At 46.8% G+C, this 22,392-nt stretch overlaps 1 protein-coding gene across 1 annotated transcript in view; it reads left to right on the plus strand.

The window, feature by feature from the left end:
- Nucleotides 1-22,392, plus strand: part of LOC308139131 (protein turtle homolog B-like) — a gene marked incomplete at both ends in the record, with an annotated part of 219,201 nt that overhangs the window by 71,879 nt on the left and 124,930 nt on the right. The window contains one exon of the mRNA XM_080508476.1: nt 4,286-4,432. Within this exon, the coding sequence (XP_080364602.1) occupies nt 4,286-4,432 (147 nt within the window). The remainder of the gene's footprint in view (nt 1-4,285; nt 4,433-22,392) is intronic.

Genomic DNA, 22,392 nt, shown 5'->3' on the forward strand with positions numbered 1-22,392 from the left:
CTGAGCCTGGTGGTTTTGCTCCGAATGCTCCTCAGCCGCTTTCCTGAGGGGAGGGGCTGAAACAGTCCATGTGCTGGGTGGGTGGAGTCCTTCATGATGCGGAGAGCCCTCCCCCTGCATCGTGCTGTGTAGAGGTCTGAGGTGGTGGGGAGTCCTCTGAGCGGCCTTTACCACCCTCTGCAGAGCCTTCCTCTCAGCAGCGGTGCATCCGCCATGCCACACAGTGATGCAGCTGCAGAGGACGCTCTCCACCGCACAGTGGTAGAAGCTCCTCAGGACGGAGCTTCCCAGACCTGCTTTCCGCAGCTTCCTGAGGAAGTAGAGACATTGGTGGGCCTTCTTGACCAGATGGGAAGTGTTGGCGCTCCAGGTGAGGTCCTTGGACAAGTGTACCCCCAGGTACTTGTAGCTGGAAACCACTTCCACAGCTGCTCCTCCGATGTGCAGGGGAGCGGGGGGGGGGGGCACCTGACCCTCCTGAAGTCCACCACCATCTCCTTGGTCTTTTCCCCATTGATGCAGAGGTTGTTTCCACTGCACCACTGCATCAGGTGTTCCACCTCCTCTCTGTATTTGGACTCATCGTTGTTTGTGATGCGTCCCACTACTGCTGTGTCGTCCGCAAACTTCACTATATGACAGCTGGGGTGTATTGCCGTGCAGTCATATGTCAGCAGAGTGAACAGGAGGGGGCTCAGCACACAGCCCTGAGGTGAGCCGGTGCTGAGGATGATGGGGGAGGAGACGGTGTTGTTGATCCTGACAGTTTGTGGTCTGTTGGTCAGGAAGTCCAGGATCCAGTTCCCCAGTGTGGGGCTCAGTCCCAGGGAGTGGAGCTTCTGCACCAGGGTCTGTGGGATGATGGTGTTGAAGGCTGAGGAGAAGTCCAGGAAGAGCAGACGGACGTAGGAGTTTTTGCTCTCCAGATGGGTGAGGGTTGTGTGGACCACCGATGAGATGGCGTCATCAGTGGAGCGGTTTTTCCTATATGCGTATTGGTGGGGGTCCACAGTGACGTCTATGGAGTCCTTGATCTGAGTCATGACCAGCCTCTCGAAGCACTTCATAACTACCGGGGTTAGGGCGATCGGCCGGTAGTCGTTTAGGCCTGTCACTGTGGAGCATTTGGGGACGGGGACAATTGTGGCAGTCTTTAGGCAGGTGGGGACAGATGACAGTGAGAGTGAGGTGTTGAAGATGTCTGCCAGCACCTCGGACAGCTGGTGTGCACAGTCCTTCAGTACCCACCCCGGGATGTTATCCGGGCCAGCAGCTTTGCGGGGGTTAATTCCCTGTAGGGTCTTCCTCACATCTGCTGTGGTCACAGTGAGGGGTGCATCACCAGGCGGTGGTGTGAGTCTAGTACTGGGGGGGGTGTCCGGGTCTTCGAAGCGGGCGTAGAAATTGTTGAGTGTGTCTGGCAGGGAGGGGTCACTTGGGCATTGTGCATTCCTGGTGTTGTAGTCTGTGATGCACTTGATGCCCTTCCACATGCGTCGTGGGTCGTTGGTGGTGAAGTGACCCTCAATCTTTTGGGAGTATGTGGCTTTGGCCCTCGCGATGCCTGCATTCAGCTCTTTCCTTGCCTCTCTGAGTGCTGGTGCCTCTCCTGCCCTGAATGCAGCATCCCTAGCCTTCAGTAAGGTTTTCACCTCAGCGTTCAGCCAGGGTTTCTGGTTCGGGTAGCAGGTGATTGTCTTGGTGGTGGAGACGTCATCAGCACACTTGGAGATGAAGCCGAGGACCGAGGAGGTGTATTCCTCCAGGTCCACCTCTCCCTCGTATGTGGCTGCCTCCCTGAAGACCTGCCAGTCTGTGCATTGGAAACAGTCCTGGAGCACAGCGGCTGATTCTCTGGGCCACACAGTGACTGTCCTCTTTGTTGGCCGGCTCCGTCTCAGCAGGGGGCGGTATGCTGGCGCCAGCATGATGGTGATGTGGTCAGAGAGTCCGAGGTGGGGGCGGGGAAGAGATCTGTATGCTCCGCGGATGTTGGTGTACACACAGTCCAGGGTATTGTTTCCCCTTGTGGGGATGGTGACGTGCTGGTAAAACCTGGGCAGAGTGTCTGTCAGTTTCACGTGGTTAAAGTCCCCCGCAACCACGTAAAACACCTCCGGGTGCCTCGTCCGTAGTGAGCTAATGGTGTCGTGTAGCTCCCTTAGCGCTTCGTTAGCATTAGCATCCGGAGGGATGTAAACAATGGTGACGAACACCGCCGTAAACTCCCGCGGCAGATAGAACGGCCGGCATTTTACAGTCATTAATTCTATCGCCTCAGAGCAGTGGGTTTTTTCCAGACAGCAGTTGGTGCACCAACCTTCGTTCACGTACGCACACAGTCCTCCTCCCCTTGTTTTCCCGGACCGGTGGGCGCGGTCCGCTCGGAAGAATCGCAGCCCGTCGATCTGGAAGGCTGAGTCCGGCATGTTGTTATTCAGCCAGGTTTCCGTGAGACAAAGAACAGCACAGTTCCTCATCTCCTCCGAACCACTCATCCTCAGTCGCAGCAAGTCCATTTTGTTGTCCAGTGAGCGGACATTGGCCAAAAAGAGAGATGAGATCGGCGGCTTCCTAGCCTTTAGCTGGACCCCCGCGCCTGCCCGCTTCCCTCTCTTTTGTTGTCGGGTGCATCGCTTCCTCCTGCCGGCTGCTCCTCCGGCTCTGCTGCGCCACTCCGTTGTTCTCAGGAGCCGCCGTCTGCCGAGCGCCGATTTCAGTCTTGATGGAATCATGCCATCCGAAATGTCCCTGATGGCCACCAGTTCGGTGGGGCTGTACATTACTCGTCTGTTAAGCACAGAGTTACTGCTAAAAGTGGTCTCAGAGGTCGTAAAAAGAGGCTTTTTACCGGGAGCTCGAGAAGCCGCTGCGCTCCTGCGCGCCGCCATTTCGATTTCGATGTGATCAGAGTGAGAGAGGGCGGCTTTTATCCAAATAGTTTCTGTATATTTAATCCTCTGAATCCACAGTTTCGGGGGAAATATTTGAATAAAATTTGCATTTTTTAAGAGGAAAATTTGCCGTGGTCTCTTGATGACACAGCTGTATGTGGCGGTGTCTCCTGATGACACACAGCTGTATGTGGCGGTGGCTCTTGATGACACACAGCTGTTTGTGTCACCTGAAGAACATAGCCAGACTCCGCCTATTTCTCTCTCAGGCAAGTATGGAGGTGTTCATGCTTTTATCTCCCATCGGTTAGACTTCTGCAACGTCCTGCTCACTGGTCTCCCCCCCAAAATTTTATCAACTCTCCAACTACTGCAAAACTCTGCTACATGAGTACTGACAAGGACCAAAGGGTGGGCTCACATTATAGCTGTTTTAAAATCACTGCATCCCTCCTATTTTTCTGGCCTGCCTTTACTGTATCGACCCTCACGGGCCTTGAGGTCCTCCGGCTTAATTTTGTCGCACGGCGGTCTGACGTAGCTCCTACTGGTTTGTGGAACAGCCTGCCGGGGAGCCTCAGGGCTGCAGAGACCGTGGAGGTTTTTAAAAAATCGTTAACAACTCACCCTTTCAATCAGGCTTTTAACTGACTTATATTTATTTCTATATGTATATATGCAGATCTGTGTATTATCTATTTACTTATCTACTTTTATCTACATTATCTATTTATCTACTTTTATTAGGTTCTTAACTTTTATCTCAGTGGTTTCTCTCAGTAGTCGCTATACTGGTGGTAGCTGGGTTCCCCTCAGATGGGGGGTTCCCGTGGGTTTCACTGCCCTGGCCACCAGGCGGGTCCCCTACCAGTGCCTGCCCTGGGGGGATCTGTGGGGCAGCGCCCTGGGTCGGGGGGATGTGCGGGGCAGTGCCCTGGCTTGGGGGGATCTGTGGGGCAGCGCCCTGGGCCGGGGGGATGTGCGGGGCAGTGCCCTGGCTTGGGGGGATCTGTGGGGCAGTGCCTGGGCTCGGGGGAACTGTGGGGCAGCGTCCCCTGTGGTTAGAGGCTGTGCCGCCCCCCATATGGACGGCTCCCAAATATGACCCTATACTCACTTTTAGTTTCAGTGTGTGAGCGTGTGTTCATTTGTTTTTTCATGATCTATTGTGTCTTTGTACTGTTTTTAAATCATGTTAAGCACTTTGTATTACAATGATGGTATAAAAAAGTGCTATATAAATACAATTGATTGATTGAATGATTGATTGTGTGTGTGTGTGTGTGTGTGTGTGTGTGTGTGTGTGTGTGTGTGTGTGTGTGTGTGTGTGTGTGTGTGTGTGTGTGTGTGTGTGTGTGTGTGTGTGTGTGTGTGTGTGTGTGTGTTTGCAGGCCGGGCCAGTCTGTATGGCAAGTCGTCGCTGCGGATCGAGAACGTGCGCTCAGACGACCAGGGCTGGTACGAGTGCAAGGTGCTAATGCTGGAGCAGCAGTACGACTCCTTCCACAATGGCAGCTGGGTTCATCTGACCGTCAATGGTAAGCAGTAGCTCCAGGATCTGGCCTCACTGCTCCCCCTGCTGGCCCAAACATGTCTGGCCTGTCAGCTTTAAGAAGCCCTGACAGAACAGTCAGAGAGCAGGATAAAACAAAAGTAGTGGGTTAAGTGTGTGTGTGTGTGTGTGTGTGTGTGTGTGTGTGTGTGTGTGTGTGTGTGTGTGTGTGTGTGTGTGTGTGTGTGTGTGTGTGTGTGTGTGTGTGTGTGTGTGTGTGTGTGTGTGTGTGTTTGTGGGGGGGGGGGGGTCAAGAAAGCAGGAAAAAGCAAAGAATACTGGGGTAAGTGGGGGGGGTAAGTAAGCGAGGTCCTACATCTTAGACAAAATCCCTCTCTGAAAACACGCAACTCACTGTCTCATACTGACCCCTTACACACACACACACACACACACACACACACACACACACACACACACACACATACACACAACCCTGTATTTTCAGATGCAAGCATAAATAATAATCATAATTCACCTTTGAGTTTCTGGCACATTGCTCATACGTGAGCAATTCTGCCACAGTTCTCAGAAATAACAACTCTGTTTCTTTAAATCTATCAGATGCTGTAGTTTACAGATGAAGGAGTCCTGAAGGAGTAACAGTGCTGGACTTGCTGTAATCTCACAGAATGATTCTATCTGTTGAGACGACCAAATGGAGTCTGCAGGGAACCGTCTTGTTGACGGAGAAGCTGTAGAGGTGGATTTTTTCTTCTTGCTCATGCTTCATTGAAGTGAAGATATGACTCAGACGGTGAAGCCTAAAACTCAGGGGCCTCATTTATAAAGATTGCTTACACACAAAAGGTCCTGAAAGATGTGTTCACTACGCAAAGTTTGTGATTGAAAGAAATAAACTGTGCGTACTGACATGCAAACTGAGAACCTTGAGCAGCACATATTGGAGAATTGATTCAGATTGTGAATCATTAGCTCTGTGATTGCTGCAATGCATTATGGGAGTTTCTCTTAGTCGTTTTTTAGATGTCATTATTGGGGTTTATATTAGGTTTGTAGTGTTGGTAATAATTGTGTTGTTTCTGTTGCTTAGTTCATGTAGGTAGTTAGTTCATCAAGTTTAGTTTATTAGTTGTGAGTGGGCAACCAGGAGTGAAGAGGATTTGTGTGTAGTGTCCTGACATGGTCTTCCTGATTTTCAGTGTCAAAATAAAAGCTTCTGCTGTGTACAGCAGGCCTTAAGCTGAGCTGAACTGTAGGAGTGCTTGTTTGACATGCCGTGCTGCACAATTAAAGCGAGCAACATCTCCAGTGTCTGAAGCCACTGTTGATTGATGCTTTTCACAGCATTGTTACACATCAGCAGCAATAAACATTTCCTTTTGTGCTCAGGGTAGCGTCACATGTTTATGTCAGAGGTCCTCTCTCCTCGCGGGCCGCACTAATTTTATATTTTCATATCAAGGTGGGGGCTGCAAAATATCCTGCGGGCCGGAGGTTTGAGACCCTCTTCTCCTCCACTTCTACAGTCACTGATCTCTCTCAGACTCTCTCACTATTTCCAGCGGTGATGACGAACTGCTGATCACATATTTTTCTTTTATGAGAGATTCCACTACTGTGACACCAAACAATATCATCCCATGACCACCTCTTCCATGACTATTTTTCTCTCTGTAAAATTTATTTTCTTCATCTTTTCTTCCAGGATTTAGTGTCAAATGCTGGCGATCAGCTGATTGAGATGTAAAAATATACACAAGGCACTTTGCATTGACCACTTAAGGTAGAAAGTGGGCGTGTGGAGGGTGGAGCCTGAACTGTCAACCTTTCAGGTGGACTGTGATCTATTGAAGGAAAGTGTGTGCAGATGTGTTTTTTATTGATCAACATTTTTTTGCTGCATGCCATTTTCAGCTTTTGGATGCACAAACATTTCTATTAAGAATGTTAGGAATGTTTTATAGATGAGGCCCCAGAACCTTTATGTAAAGTCAAAGTTGTCTTTGTCTTGGATTCTGTCAGGTTTAGGCTACAGACATTTATTAAATCTGCAAGAAAGAACAAGACAACATGGGTAAGTTTCTTTTTACTCGCGAGGAGTACGGACAGAGAGTGTTCCAGTTACAATCTCCAACCCGCTCTGGAAAACTTCTGCCGTGTTCCCCTTTTTATTGAGAATTACAAATGGGAGGGTTTACAGGATATGAATCTCATAGTGGAAAAGTGCACACATGGCAGTGTAAAGAAACAAGCACAGTCTTGGAACATCCTGTTCACGTGGGTCACTACCGAGATGGCAGCTTCAGGAAGATACGGTTTCCTGTTTATCAGTTTCGGTCAGCGTGTTCCTGCAAGTATTCAAAACACAAGATTAAACAGCAAAGAAACGCTTCGAATGATTTGGCATGAATGTGAATTAAGCATAAATGTGGTAACTTATGTACAGTTATTCCAACAGATTCACCTGATGCCTTTGATAAAACTCTTCATGTAGCGCCACCCTCCTGTCAATAAGGAGAAGCGCACAGTGCTGGAAGCAGTCTACATTACGTAATGCAGTGCCGTTTGCTGGACTGACGGAGATTCCACATCCACATGAGCTCATATTGTGAGGAATCACACAGACATTAGTGCCGAGTATCAGACTGCTGCTCTGCTGCTATTTATAGCCCCCTGCAATCCAGCGCTCTCCATGTCAATGATTTTACCGTGCGCTTCATCTGCCAGCCTGGTTGGCACTGGGAATGGAATGCTGCTGATAGACATTCATGTTGACTGAGGCACAGCTTTGTCCTGCTCTGGAGCCTCATTTATAAAACATTCCTGAGATTCCTACTAAATGTTTCTTTTTTTTATGGATCAATAAAACCATGTGTACACACATCTGCATGCACTTTTCTTTTAGACTGTAGATCCCAGTCCACCTGGAAGGTTGATAGTTTAGGCCCCGCCCTTGGCAAGCCCACTTTAAATGGTCAATGCAAAGTGCCTCAGGGATATTTAGCATCTCAATCAGATGAGTGACGGCATTTGATGCTAAATCCTGACAAATAAGATGATCAAAGTCATTTTACAGTGGAAATGACCCGTGCTGAGACTCAGCAGGCTCTCGTCTTGATGCTCAGACTGACCAATAAGAAACCAGCTTTCCCAGCTGTTTATTGTAATCCTGCTCAGCCATCACAGTTTTTATCGAATATACCTATAATGGGATTACACATTTTTTTTTGTAATGTAACAGATTAGTTACATTGTTTTTGTATCCTAATTACGTAACACCGTTACATGTAATCTGTTACTACCTAACCCTGCTAGTAGCTTAGCATTGCTATTTGCCAGTGCTTGAACTGGTTGGTGTTGCAGCTTTGCCTGAGATTCCAATGAATGTTCTGTTATGGTTGTCTGCAGTTGTCTACAGCGAATGCTGAAGTTGGCTGCAACGCTTGCTCCGCATTCTTCTAGCATATTAGCTGTGCAAGCTAGTGCCTCGCTGTGGTGCATGGGAGAGGTGTCTGATTCAGTCTCTTTAGCTGCTCAATTTGCTTTTGATATTTTGCTTTAGTGTTCAAGGTTCAAATGTCATTTCCAGTAAACCAGCAACAAGCCTATAATGAGTATAAGTATATATAATAATGAGACTTGTGACACAGCAGACACTGAAGCGCTGTGGTTGAGCTTCGGACCCGGACGGCATTGTGTGCACGTGCACGTGCACGCTGCTGCGTCAGTGTGGGAGGCAGGTGGTGACGCACGCATCCTTTTTCGCTGCTACTGCCACTGGAGACCAAAGTTGTTTGTCGGTCTTTTTGAACATTTCCCCCAAATACACACACACACACACACACACACACACACACACACACACACACCACCGCTCACCCCTCCGCTGCTCTCACAAATGTCTGACGGGCCAAACCGATGCAGATGCACGCCCGGTGTTAAATAGTGCATCCGTGCATCAGCTGTTCCGTGGTATTCTCTGTTATTTTGTCTGTAGTGTTAATAATCATCTGTTCACAGTTTGATTACATGTAGAGACCTGAGTTCATGATGATGAATATGAAATGACTCAGGAAATCATGGGAAAGAAGTATATTTTGTCACTGATTGATCAATGACCTCAGTTATGCCCAGGGGAGGGGCTAAGGGAATAAAAGGGAGCCATGTTGGCTTGGAGGAAGCTTTTTGCTGGTCAGTTACAGGGGAGGTAACACTTGAAGAGAGAGGTCCAGAAACTATTAGATTTATTGTAGTTTTCTCCCCCCCCTCATTTTTTGTCCGTTCCTCCCAGCTTGTCCGTTGTCTTTGCACTGCAAATATCTGCACTTGGGAGGCCGGTGAAAATAAATGGTAAAAAAAAGCATCTGATTGACTGCGCCTTCATTTTGGAGAATTTTGTTGTTGTTGGAAAAAGGACCCCACAACAATGAAGCCTCTTCTTTTATTTGTTTACTAGTATGTTTATACAAAGTCTTAATAATTGCTCTCTATTCACTTGCTGTTTAAAAGTAGCATAAATTTCACCACTAGGGCACTCTCTATTCACAAGCTGTTTAAAAGTACTATATTTATCACCACTAGGGGGCTCTCTATTCATGAGCTGCTTTAAAGTACTATATGTATCACCACTAGGGGGCTCTCTCAATCTAAAAAAGGTCAGAATGTTGTGATGTGGTTTATAAACACACTGTTTTTAAATCATATTAACATTGACTGAAACTTAAAAATAGGCAATAATAGCTCTTGTCCCGGCTCCTGAACAGAGAGACCCAAAACCTCAGATGGACAGGAGGCCACAACGAGAGAGAAAGAGCTGTCAAAAATGTGCTTCTCAAACCAATCCCAACTATAACCACTGCTTTGTCTGCGGAGAGGAAGGACATCGTGCTGTCGTGTGCCTGAAGAGAACCAGCCATCAGGAAACTGGGGACGGTCAGGGCAGAAGGACCACCCCTGATCGACAAATCTCGACAGTCCCGCTCAAAGAAAAAGTTCAAAGAAACATCTGGCCAAGAAACCGAAAATGCCAGTTCACAAGAGAGTTTTCACAAAGATACGCCACGTGGTTTAGTAGCTCCGTTAGTCGGCCACCAATCTCTTCTCAAATGCATGATGGCAGGTTACCTGGTAACAGCAGCACTAGACACGGGGGCGGGGGTAAGCCTGTGAGACTACGTTTGGTTAAATAAGTACTTACCTGGGCAACAGATTAGGCCTTAGAGTGAACTGATGGATGATGATCTTAATGTGAAGGCAGTAACAGGTGATTCGGCGCCTTATGATGGGTGGGTAGAGGTCGTTGTTAACCTTGAAGGTAACAATAACCCAGACCTATCTGTCATGATCCTGCTTTCATTCCTCCCCTCCTGTGTTCCCCTTAGCTCCGCCCCTGTGCTCTCCTGCTTCCTCCTCCTGATCACAGCTGTTTGTTATCGTCATTAGTGTGTATTTAGTTCCCTCTCTTGTAGCTCCAGTTGCCAGTTCGTCTGAGTTTCTTACACCATTCGTACCTGCCTTTTTCCTCGTGTTGCCTTTGTGTGTTTTCGACCTTCTGCCTGCCCAACTTTGCCTCCTGGATTTCCTCCTCCATTACCTGCACTGGTTTTGATCTTGGACTGCCTGACTTTGCTTCTGCTGTGGTTTTTGAGATTAAAACACATTTGAACTGAGCTTCTTGTCTGCCGTGCAATTCAGTTCACAAACTCTGACACTATCTATACGTGTACCTTTCCTTGTGAGCCACCTCAAGATGGAAAGACCCATTGTAGGCTTTAATGTGATTTATGAGTTCATTAAGGACAATGGAGGGAAAAACAAACTTATTGAGCTGATTGGTGGAGCTATGGGGACGGACATTACTGATGCTAGTGCCTTAGTAAGCTTTATCCAGACTCAGAAACAGCCTGTAGATGAGTCAGCTATGGTAAAAGTGGGTTTTAAAGGTGTAACTGTCTATCCCAGTCAAGTAGCCCACATTAAGTGCAGGGTCTCAGAGAGTATTAACTCTACTCAGTCGCTCGTTTTGTTTGGTCATGTACTAAATAATGTCCACCTTGAACACCTTAATGTTGGAACAGGCCATTTGTCAAAATACCTGTTTCAAGCTACTTGACACAAAGTGTGACTCTGGCCAGCTCAACAATTGTGGGTTCTATTGAGCCCATCGCCAAGATAGTTGAGACATTCCCAAAGAAGCTTGTGAAACAACACCTGTCTCTATTCACACGGTTGGCTCTGTGCCCAAATCCAGTCAAGACCAGGAGCCACCAAACACAGCTGGTTGGCACTCCCCGTGGACATTAGCCACCTAACACCAGATCAACAGTGTGATGTAAAGCAAATGTTATTTGAGGAATTGGGTGCTTTTGCCCAAGAGGATGGTGACAATGGTGACATTCCAAGTTTGCATGTGACTATTAATCTGAAGGATGACATTCCAGTACCGCGTACATACACAGCAATCCCTAAGCCATTATACAAAGAGTTGAAAGAATACTTCCAAGATTTGCTTGCCAAATTGACAGTTATGTAGGGGAGTGCACAGAGGAGCTTAGCAGAGATATTGTTGGTGCAATATGTGAAGGGAGTGAAGCAGCCAAGAAAGGTGATGTTGCCTAAGTAGCTGCCTTAAATCTAGCTCAAGAGAGTGAAACAAACAGATCACCCCTACCTACCATTAGCCACAAAGAGGTAGTGAGAGCACAAAGGCAAGATGCGACCATAAAAGAACTTCTCACATTAAAAGTGACAAAAACAACACTGAGAGAGACAGGCAAAATGCAGGCGGGTTGTTGAAAAGACTTATGCATGAGTGGGGAAAACTAAATATTGAAAGTGACTTACTGTACAGAGAGGCTGGGGGCAGAAAACAGCTAGTCCTACCTGCTGAGTATAGGTCCCTTGTGCTGCAACACCTCCATGATGACATGGGTCACCTCGGGGCCGAACGAGTTATCAACCTGGCCCGGGACCGCTTCTACTGGCCATTTATTGCCGATTATGCATTTGGGACTGATGATGATGCTGGGACCACTTTATCCACGATGACTACTCCAGTCAGAGAGTAGAAACGGACACCGAGTGTTGACTTTATCCTCTTTTATAGAGTCAGTTGGCAGTACAGCACGTGGATTTCCGACGAATAATGAATAAATAAATGACGAATAAATGCAGAATGATCGATGAATAAACGAATGAAGAGTAATGCAGAATGGTTTTCTGTAACACAAAGAATATACAAATCAGTAACCTGTGGTAATAATGTTCCATAAACTGGAATTGAACCCTCTATAATGTCACACTCATGCAGACAGAGCTAGCCGATTAGCATTAGCTTAATTTACATCTGCGCTAAATGACACAGGGCTGTTACCAAATACGCACCTTCGAACATATAAACTGCATATAAACACTTGTAGGCATGCTTGATGAACTATTAATGACTTACTTCTTCACAAACGCATTCAACATGGAATGAGGGGTTCACTACCCTCTTATTATTATCAGAAAAACTCTGTACACCCAGACCTAACACGAGGACCCCATAACCTGACTGGGCTGTCCAAAAACAATGCCTGACGAAAAAAACCCTATTTCAACAGAACACATAATACACTTCGCAGGGAATTTGTAACAATGACATTGAGGCCTATGTAACTAGAACGCGCCCCTGTATCTAACAGAAGAAACCAGCTACACATGTGTTGGGGTCTCACAAGACCACAGAAATTTTGTTCATTTCTAGGAAAACACAATTTCCATTTTTCATGATACACAGTCATGACATATGAATTTGGGCGCAGGAATGTGATTCACCATCACACCCAGTGGGGAGACCTTTTGCCACAGCAGATCCTCCCCAGCTAGTCACTGATTGGTTGAATCTCAGGATCCGACACCTTCGAATCCACAAACTTTCAACAAAAGCCTGCAAAAGAAGTCTTGCAGTGAGTCTTCCCCGAGTTGGTGGGTTGCTGGAGCTCACCCAGCGTTAGCATACAGCTATCACCTGAGGCCTTCAACCAGGGCCTTCACTCCTCCACTCCTCTGCTGACCCGACCATGAGGGTCAGACCTTCCCCTGATCCAGAGACCAGCACCCAGAGTCTGATCTCCCATCAACCAGGAAAACCAACCAGTTTCTCCAGGACGGACCAGGGAAACGACGCCTCACAGAACTTCTTTGTGTTTTCCTCAACCAGCAGGAAAACCATCACAGACCTGAGCGACCAGCTCCTCAGTCTGAACAAAAGGAACAACCAGGAGCTGCAAAGAAGGACTCCTGAAACATCAACTTCATCTTCTTCTCCTCAACCTGCAGAACCAGCAACCACAGTTAGCAGGAGGTGCTAACTACAGGAGAAGACACCAGCTTCCCTCCAGCAGGACAACAACCGAACTCCTTCAAGGAAGTGGGAACAACAACTGGGCTTTACCTGAGATTAGTTAAACCTGATGCTATGATAGAACTGTTTAACTTTATGAAGATGTGTTGATTCTGTTACAGTGATTGAGTTCTATAGATAATGATATTAGGAGCAGTTATCAACCTGTAAACCAACGTTAGCTCTGCCACAGACACAGGGTCTGCATGCTAATCTGCTTTACTAACTAGTTAACTCACAATCCTACACATATCACATCAAAGACAACATCACACAGTAACTGAACACCATCTGATGACTCCTGACGTTTTACAAAACAAGTCGCATTCACATCAAGTTATTCTAGAAATGGTCCTTTAGCAGAGACACACAGGAAGCAGACGCTAAAGACTAGCTTCCATGTTCCATTGTTCTCCAGCACATGGTGGAGACCCAGGACAGACTTCCTGCTCTCTGATAACCTCCATTTGAATGTAGTTTCTTGTGATCCGCCATCTTGTTTTGTAGTTCCATCACACGTCTCACACACACACACTCCCTCCAACTCTCTCTCTCTCTCTCCATGCACACACCTACACACAACTACACACACCAAGCTGTATATAGGTAGTTAGAATCTGTGTTTTATTTGTTTTCATTGTAAATAAAACTACATTGTTGGAATCATACTTGCTGTGTTATTAATGTACAAAGTCGAATGAAATGTCAAGAACTCCGAAATCCTTTAGTCTTTACTATTAATTCTGGTAATTGTAATTAATTTAACTATTAATTCAAATTCCTGATTAACTGTTTAGTATATCTTGTGAGACTGATATAATTGGCTATCATTTCCTGTTAAGACAGGTGGAGCGCCGAGGTTCTGATACAGATCAGATTAAATTTCAACAACATTATTAATAACTATCTTTGATAATTATTAATCATTATCGATAGCCAACCACAACATAAATAGTGATCCTTATGAGGTAAGAAATCCCTACAACAGTCATCTTAGCCTGGTGGCAGATCTGGCTCTTATGAATCCTCTGTTGTTGTTTACATCCTCCACTTTGCACTTGTTGTTTAGTTAACTTTTATTTTAGCAGCCACAGAGATGCAGCTGCAACTTCCGTGTTGGTCCCGAGAGAGCGAACGCTCCAGCGACTTGCCCCGCACCGGAGCACGCCCTGGCTGGCCGCGGCACAGAGCCACTCTGGTGCACTGCTCCGGGACATGGGAGCCTTTAGCTTTCTGCTCAAATGCAGGAGCAGCCACACTGGCGCTGATCGCACTCCTGCAGCTCCACGCCGGAACACGGAGGCTGCTCCGAGCGTCTCTTTGCATCGCGTCCGCGGTCCGTCCCTGTACAGGCGCGGCGATGCAGCGGCGATGCAGCGGCGATGCAGCGGCGCTGACCATGGTTGGACAGAATGCTGACCACCTCTGCATCACGTTTGAACAGAAACCACAGATCCGGCACGGCGCCCCCCCCTTCCCCCGGCGCACGGTGGCGCGCTGACGCAATGCTGCAAACAGAAAGCTCCGACGTGATGCAAAGTCCCTCCCCCCGGTCTCCCCCTGCCTCAAGTCCGCTCTTTCACGACCAACACGAAAGTTGAGCAGTAAAGAAAAGAAAAGGGAAAAAAAACAACCAGTGCACAAATGACCACACTGACAGCAGAGGATTCAGCCCACACATTAACATATTGAGGGCGTGTAGTAAATCACGGACCAATCAGCAGACGGCTCCTCAAACTCAGACTCGTTCCATAGCGACCGCATTTTGGAGCGGTTGTTTCCAGAAAATCACAAATTCTTGCGGTTTAAACACAAACCGTAACGGACTATACCTATCTGTCCCCGCACTATTTGTGCGGTGGAAACGGGGCTTAGGTGGATTACAAGGTCTGCCGATATGGGGAATATATAAAAAACCTAAATCCTTATACGCATTATCAAACTGCATTATCAAACTGCACCTTATCCAGTAACCGGGTCTTGTGCAATGACTAGTTTTGTGTACTGAAAAGACTTGAGTAATGCTACTGTGGTAACAACCAGGTTATTATGGTGTGAAAGCTAAATTTGTCTTTTATGTGTTGGGAGCCACCTTTTATGTTGGCGAGCGTGTGGCGCACCTAAAAATATATGACCACATTGTTTTTAGTTTCAATTGGAGGTAAAAATTACATTTTCATTTTTGTTTACATTTATTCAGATTTGTATATATCTCGTATGGTGTTTTCCTGAATTTAGAAGTGTTCTTAAGGAACTTGAAGTGAGGTGGAACCTTGGGTGTGATGTGTTGCGCCGGGTTGGGTTTGTGGTGCGCCCTCCTGTGTCTCTGCAAGTGCAATCAGTCGTCAACGGCAGCTCCTGGATGTTCATTTCTCTTCCCTTTGTTCAGGTCAGTACACGGTGAAATAAAACCAAAATAGCAATTGTAAGGTCTTTACATGTAATTCGTCAGTCAGTACAATGCATCGGGTGAAATATGATCATGACTGTTTTCTTTGTTTCTCGCCCGGTGGTGAAGCTAAGTGTTAACCGCAAGTGCGTCAAGCTAAGTGCTACAAGCACAGACAGTTTGCCGGTGTGCCTAAATGAGCATATTAATGTATCTTTCATGTCGAGTTTCCTCTTGCTGTCCTCTTTGTTGTATCTAGTTTGTGAATGTTTTTGATTACAATTATATACAGTGTTAATTGAGTGTAAGCCCGGTTTAAAAACAACTAAAAGTAGTAATGGGAAGTAGTTGAGTAATCCTGTTGTAACACTATAAAATAGTGATTGTCATAAATAAGTGATATGTGGAGGTTAAGAGAAAAGAGGTGTTTTATTGTAAGTCATGTAATGAAGAGTTGGTGGCAAAATCACTCTGTTGAGCACTGTTAAATACTTGTTAAATACTTCTCTTCCCTTTGTTGCCTATTTTCAGATTGCAACATTCACTGTTATGTTAGCCCCAGCTTGGGGCCCGTAACACTGGTCAATGCTCCTAATACTGGTTAATGCTTCTAACACTGGTTAATGCTCTGAATACTAGTTAATGTTGATACTTCCCACTGAGCAAAGAGTCATCTCTAAAAGACGTTGTCTTGAGACATCCAGAAGACATCCTTGGAGAAGCCAGGAAGGTTCTGATATGTCTTTCTTGGACATTGCATTTCCATCTTGTCTGGACATCAATGAACATACATTGAAGAAGAGTGAGGACAGGTCATTGGTCTATTGCAGGAGATAGGTTATGTTTCGCACTACCTATAATAAGCATGATTTTTGGAATGTGGAAGGAAATCCGAGAACCCAGAGGAACCCATACACACACACAAGTAAACTCTTCCTGCTGTATTTGAACCCACAACCTTCTCGCTGTAAAGTGAGAGCTCTAACCACTGCACCAATGAGACGACTGAAAAAGACCACTGACAGTGCTGATAAAACATTTATTCAGGTATATAGTTGTATTTCCATAATGAAAGGATTTCAAAGTGGTGAGTTTCTCCATGGAGACATATAAAGTTCAACAAATACCTTGTGACCAAAACAACAAATGGTCATAACTCAGATATCAAGTTTCACATGCTGTCTCCTCTTGCTTGTCATGATCTACTTCCTCATTATTTTAATGACAAATCAATAATCATACAGGCAGTTGGACTTAACAGACAGATTGTGACACTTCAACTGATCCTGGCTGTCTTAGATGGTTATGTGTCAAATAGAATCCAGATTACGTTCAGTTAAAACCTTTATTTTCAACTATTTAATGGTGTGAATATCAAGGATGTGTTTATCAGACTTTAGAATCATCTGTCCTCGCTGATCCTGTTTCATTCAGGAACAGAAGACAGTCGAACAGACTGATTTACAAGTACTTTCCCAAAGATCTCATTTGAATGCATTATTTTGTATTGTTGTCAACCATAAGAATATGTAACGAACACATCTGACTTCCAATGTCACTATTGGTTCCAAAACTAGAATAGATTTTCAGTGACTTTTTGGTCAGAACTGGAATTGTTTCGTCAGTATTTGAGATAATGAGTCACTGAAACATTATTCAGTGTTATGATTGATGTTCTGTATAGCCTGTTTGTGTGCATTTCAGCAATAAGAGATGCAGCAGTCCAGACAGTGACAATTGAAACCTGCCTTCATGCTTTATTTTCCAGACGTTGCCTCATATAGTACATAAGATGTGCTGCATGTTTGCATATGGCTTCGGGATTTCAGTGGCCAGCACTACTGAGCTGCAGTTACTGAGAGTCCATGTGTCCTTGAACGCACCACCGAGGAGTGTTCTGGAAATAGCAGCTGATCACATGGCAAGAGAGAAACTCAGCAGATGTGGAGGAGGTTCTCAGCTCTGCTCCTGACCGGTGACCTACCTCTGGTGTGTTATCAACTCTGAATGGATCCAAAACTCCTCCCACTCTTTACTCTTTACTCACTGCCATTCTGGTCACAGTCCTGGTTCTGGTGCTGATGCTGGTTGTAAGCTCCTGGATTCCTTTCTGCTTCTGGTCTTGGATTGAATAGATGGGTTAAGGTCTAACTGAAAAACAATGGGAGAATGTTAGTGTGGCTGGCTCTTCATCATGATGAGGGGATCCACATGAGGAATGAAATGTTGAAGCACAGTGGCCATTTTTAAAGAATCTGATCTGACTCAGTGTTTTGTGGACATAAAGTCAGTTTTGTTCTCATGTTCACTAAAGTGTGTTGTTAAAGTTGAGGTTGTAGCTGTGAGGATTGTGCTGGTCTCTGCAGGCTGCCTGGCGCCGGGGCTGAGTGGTAGAATTAGCAATATAGAGGGGCCTGATGCTGCAGATGATTGGACGACATGTTAGCCTCCAGGATTACATGTGTAAGCAGATCAGCTTCAGTCCTGAGATGATTAGACTGAGCATCTGAAAAGCAGGAGTTATGAGCCAATACAATCTGTATTGACTGGCTGTCAATGATATCTGTGTATGTGTGTGTGTGTGTGTGCATGCGTGCGTGCGAATGTGCGTGTGTGTGTGTGTCCCTGTGCCTGTTGAAAGAGTACGGGGTCATCATGCAGTCAGCCTGGAGCTGGAGGGGGTTTAGAGAAATGTCTGACCCCAATTTTATTGTGCCTGCCACCTGCCGCCCCCTGCTGCCGAGCGAGGCCGCGGCAGTGTGAAAAATACGTGGAAACCATGTCATTAGCTAGTGATTCTCGATTGCAGCGCCAGCACGAGTCTACACTATAAATTTCAGCTCATTTGAACAAAGCTGTTAGCATGCGATGCTAATTCCTGCAATTTAAGTATGTGGAAACCATGTCATTAGCTAGTGATTCTCGATCGCAGCGCCACCACGAGGCCACCCTCCAAATTTCAGCTCATTTGAACAAACTTGTTAGCATATGATGCTAGCAGCTAACAGCGATTTAAGTGCGTGGAAACCATGTGGTCAGCTAGTAATTCTCGATCGCAGCGCCACCACGAGGCCACCCTCCAAATTTCAGCTCATTTAAACAAACTTGTTAGCATGCGATGCTAACACCAGCGATTTAAGTACGTGGAAACCATGTCATTAGCTAGTGATTCTCGATTGCAGCGCCAGCACGAGTCCACCCTCCAAATTTGAGCTCATTTGAACAAACTTGTTAGCATGCGATGCTAACACCTGCGATTTGCCTGAAAAGTGCAGAGGATACGTCCCAGGTGTGGCTGACCTGGAATCTGGAGTTACGTCACATTCTGAGATGCTGAGACAATTAGCTTAGCGCGGCGGCTAACTAGCTAGTGCGCCGTGATCGCAGCACCCCCATGAGGCCACCCTCCAAATTTCAGCTCAATTGAACAAACTTTGTAGCATGCTAATTGGCATGCTAACAAGTGTTGATGCTGAGTCATTGCCATCAGCATTAAAATGCATTGAAAAGTATGGCGCCTAAGCTACTGTGTGTGTGTGAGCACTGTGTGGTCAGCCATCATGTTACTGGTCCAGCCAATCAGAGGAGCCGTGTGTGTTGCCAGGCAGATTTGGAGCAGCTTGTGTGATGTCATGGAGCCGGCTCCTGATTGACAGGCTGCTGCAGGTGGCAGAGACAATGAGACCTTATCTGAGGGAAGAAGGGGTTTAAGCACAAACGCAGGTCCCGAACAACTGCTTATAGTTGGAGAACCGTGACACTTGGGTGAAAAATTCCTTCACCGTGGGCGTCGGGAGAAGTTGAAGGACGTACGGTGTGGTTTTCGTGTCCTCACGAGGTTCCGTCTCCCCGTGAGGACTTGAAACAAATGGCTGAACTTTGGGGATTTGGGGAGAAAATGACTCGTCAAAATGCATTGGTGCGGATGAGGCAGAATCCTGCGCTCCCTGTCAATTAAGTCCACTGGAGGGAGAACCGTGTCTCTCTGAGTCAAAAGTGTCCCCTCGTGAGAAGCACAAGGCCTGTAGCTACATTTTTATGTATAATATGTTGAGAAAGACAAAGAAATGTGGCCGTGGCGATGAGATAAAAACTTTTTTTTTTCTGTAAAACGGCAGTTTCTCTCCCTCTAACTGACATCTCACCCTCTAGCTTTTCCACATACACACCCATACAAAACTGGAAAAAGGAGGGAAAAATCGATGACATTTGAAGGCTCACAGTTTAAAATTGGTCAAACTTGTGAAAAATCCGAGGACATATGTGAATAGAAGACAAGTGCGGCAACGTTTTACAAGTAAGTTGGAGTCTCTGGCTGAAAATTTGGCGACGTGATGTGGTGTGGAAAAAGTGTGATTTTTTTTTCTGTTTTTTCTCAGCTCCCATGTAAAGCGGATGCGAAATTCTTTGCCGTTTTTTACGTGTTGTTCGGAAACCGTTTGCGATATCGATAATGTAAATGGATGCACAGGATTCCCGATAATTGCGCACGTTTTGATATATCACTGTGTACGTCCTCCAAACGGTGTGGGACTAGTAGGCCGGCAAACTTTGTGGGAAGAATAAAAATAATTTTAAAAAACGGCGCTTTCCCAGGATTGTAATAATTGTGCGACGCCTCTTACAGAGGCAGGCACAATTAATTAAAACTTCATAAATGCAATCGAAGAGATAGTTTATGTTCCTACATCAAACTACATCTGAGCCTCATTTCAAAGGTTTAGGGCCAATCCCAATTCTATTTTTATCCCTACGCCTACCCCTTAGCCCTCCGCCTCCAAAACGAGGGCAAAGGCAGTTTCAGACCTTAGATTTGGGACACCCCTCTCCCTCTGCTCACCCCCGCCCCTCTCGCTCCGTCTCACAGTTTTGACATCATAATATGGCGCTGTTATATCAGTTTGTTTATTTTCCAGCAGGAGCATCGTAATGCTGTCCCAAATTCAACGTGTTGTAGGAGTCAAGGCGAAGAAATAGACGGAGACATGGATTACTTCGGCGATTGGCGGTGATGACGCACAGGCAGGTCCGGGTGGGCATCATAAAACTCTTGGATGAGGTTTGACGTGGGAAATGTGGAAAGAGGGATGGATCTGGATGTTCCTGGGGAGTTGGAGACGAACAGCCATGGGGTTGATTACTTTGGAAATGGGAAAGGGGATGAGGATTTTGCGGTATGTCTGACGTAGAAGGTAGCCGCATTTTTCCACACTGAATAACTAATCACTGTCAACTTCCGGCGCCGACGCGAGTGGCAGCCTCTCCAGCAGCTCCGTGCATTCTCGCACTTTTCTTCGCCTTTTTCCCCCTTAGACTCAATTTACGGTTTCTAAGGAAACGTATTATTATATCCTATGGATATGGATTCTTCCACACCAAGACTCATCTATCCGAGGAACTTTCTACACGCTCTGAGAGCGCAGTCCCGCACAGGTGATGTTCCGTGTTTACCTGTCGACGTAAGGAAGCCATATCGAGGCTGCAGAGCCGGCGCTAAGCGGCGAGCAAACAAGTGGAGATTCAAGCCTCCGGTACCGTCGATCATCATGGGAAACGTGAACTCACTACCGAATAAGACCGACGAACTGGCTACGCTGACAAAGAACTGTGTCTCACCGAGACGTGGCTAACAGATAGCATCCCGGATGCTAACGTGGAGCTACCGGACTTCAGCACAGTGAGAGCGGACAGAGACACGAGAGCCTGTGGCAAGCGCAAAGGAGGAGGACTCGCAATGTATGTGAACAAACGATGGTGTAATCCTGGGCATGTGAACACCAAGTTATCCATCTGCAGCAGGGACATTGAACTTCTGGCTGTAAGTCTACGTCCATACTACATGCCTCGGGGATTCAGCCACGCCATTGTTTTCATTGTTTACATTCCCCCGCGTGCCGACGGGGTAGCTGCGTGTGACGTCATCCACAGCGCTGTAGCTAAACTACAAACACAGCATCCTGAGGCTCTTGTGCTAATCTCTGGGGACTTCAATCATGTCACTCTGGACAAAACACTGACTGCTTTCTACCAGTATGTGGACTGCAAAACCAGGGGAAATAAGACTATTGATCTGATGTATGCAAACATCAAGGATGCATACAGCGCCACCCCCCTGCCCGCACTGGGAAAATCCGATCACAATCTGGTTCTGCTCAAACCCCACTACACACCAAGAGTGAGGAGACTACCAACGACCACGCGCTCTTTCAGGAAGTGGACTCCTGAAGCTGAGCAGGCTCTACAAGACTGCTTTGAGACCACAGACTGGGATGCACTGCAGGGGTCTCACAATGAGAACATGGAGGAGATGGTCAACTGCACTACAGACTATATAAATTTCTGTATGGACGTTGTTGTCCCAGTAAGATCTGTACGCTGCTTTGCAAACAACAAGCCCTGGATAACCAGTGACACCAAAGGCCTTCTGAACCAGAAGAAGAAGGCTTTCAAAGATGGTGACACACAGGAGCTCAAGCGGATACAGAAGGAACTCAGGGTCCAGCTCAGGGAAGCGAAGGAGCAAGACAGAAGGAAAATAGAACAAAGGATGCAGAACAACAGCATGAGGGAGGTGTGGGGGGGATGAAGACCATCACCGGCTGCAACACAAAGAGAAGGGCCCCCCCGGAGGGGGGTGGGGAAGGGCAAACAAGCTGAACCAGTTCTTCAACAGGTTTGACCACTCCAGCCCATTCACACCTCCAAGCACAGCAACCCCCACCCACCCACCCCCACAAGCCGCCACCAGTACAGAGGAAGACACCCTCCCTTCTCCCTTCGCACCACTCACCATCACCACAGCTCAGGTATGCGGAGAACTGAGGAGGCTGCGCCCCGGTAAAGCTGCAGGTCCAGATGGAGTATCCCCGAGACTACTGAAGGCCTGTGCGCAGGAGCTGGGACACCCACTACAGCGCATCTTCAACCTGAGCTTGGGACTGGGGAGGGTTCCCCAGCTGTGGAAAACATCCTGCATCATTCCAGTCCCAAAGAAACCACATCCTGGTGAGCTGAACGACTTCAGGCCGGTCGCCCTGACGTCCCACGTGATGAAGACCATGGAACGGCTGCTGCTCCATCACCTAAGGCCACAGACCCACCACGCTCTCGACCCCCTGCAGTTTGCCTACCGGGAAAAGGTGGGTGTGGAGGATGCCATCATCTTCCTGCTCAACCGATCTCTCGCCCATCTGGACAGTGGCAGTGTTGC

Source organism: Blennius ocellaris (assembly GCF_963422515.1).
Source record: "Blennius ocellaris genome assembly, chromosome: 14".
In the NCBI taxonomy this organism is placed as follows: domain Eukaryota; kingdom Metazoa; phylum Chordata; class Actinopteri; order Blenniiformes; family Blenniidae; genus Blennius; species Blennius ocellaris.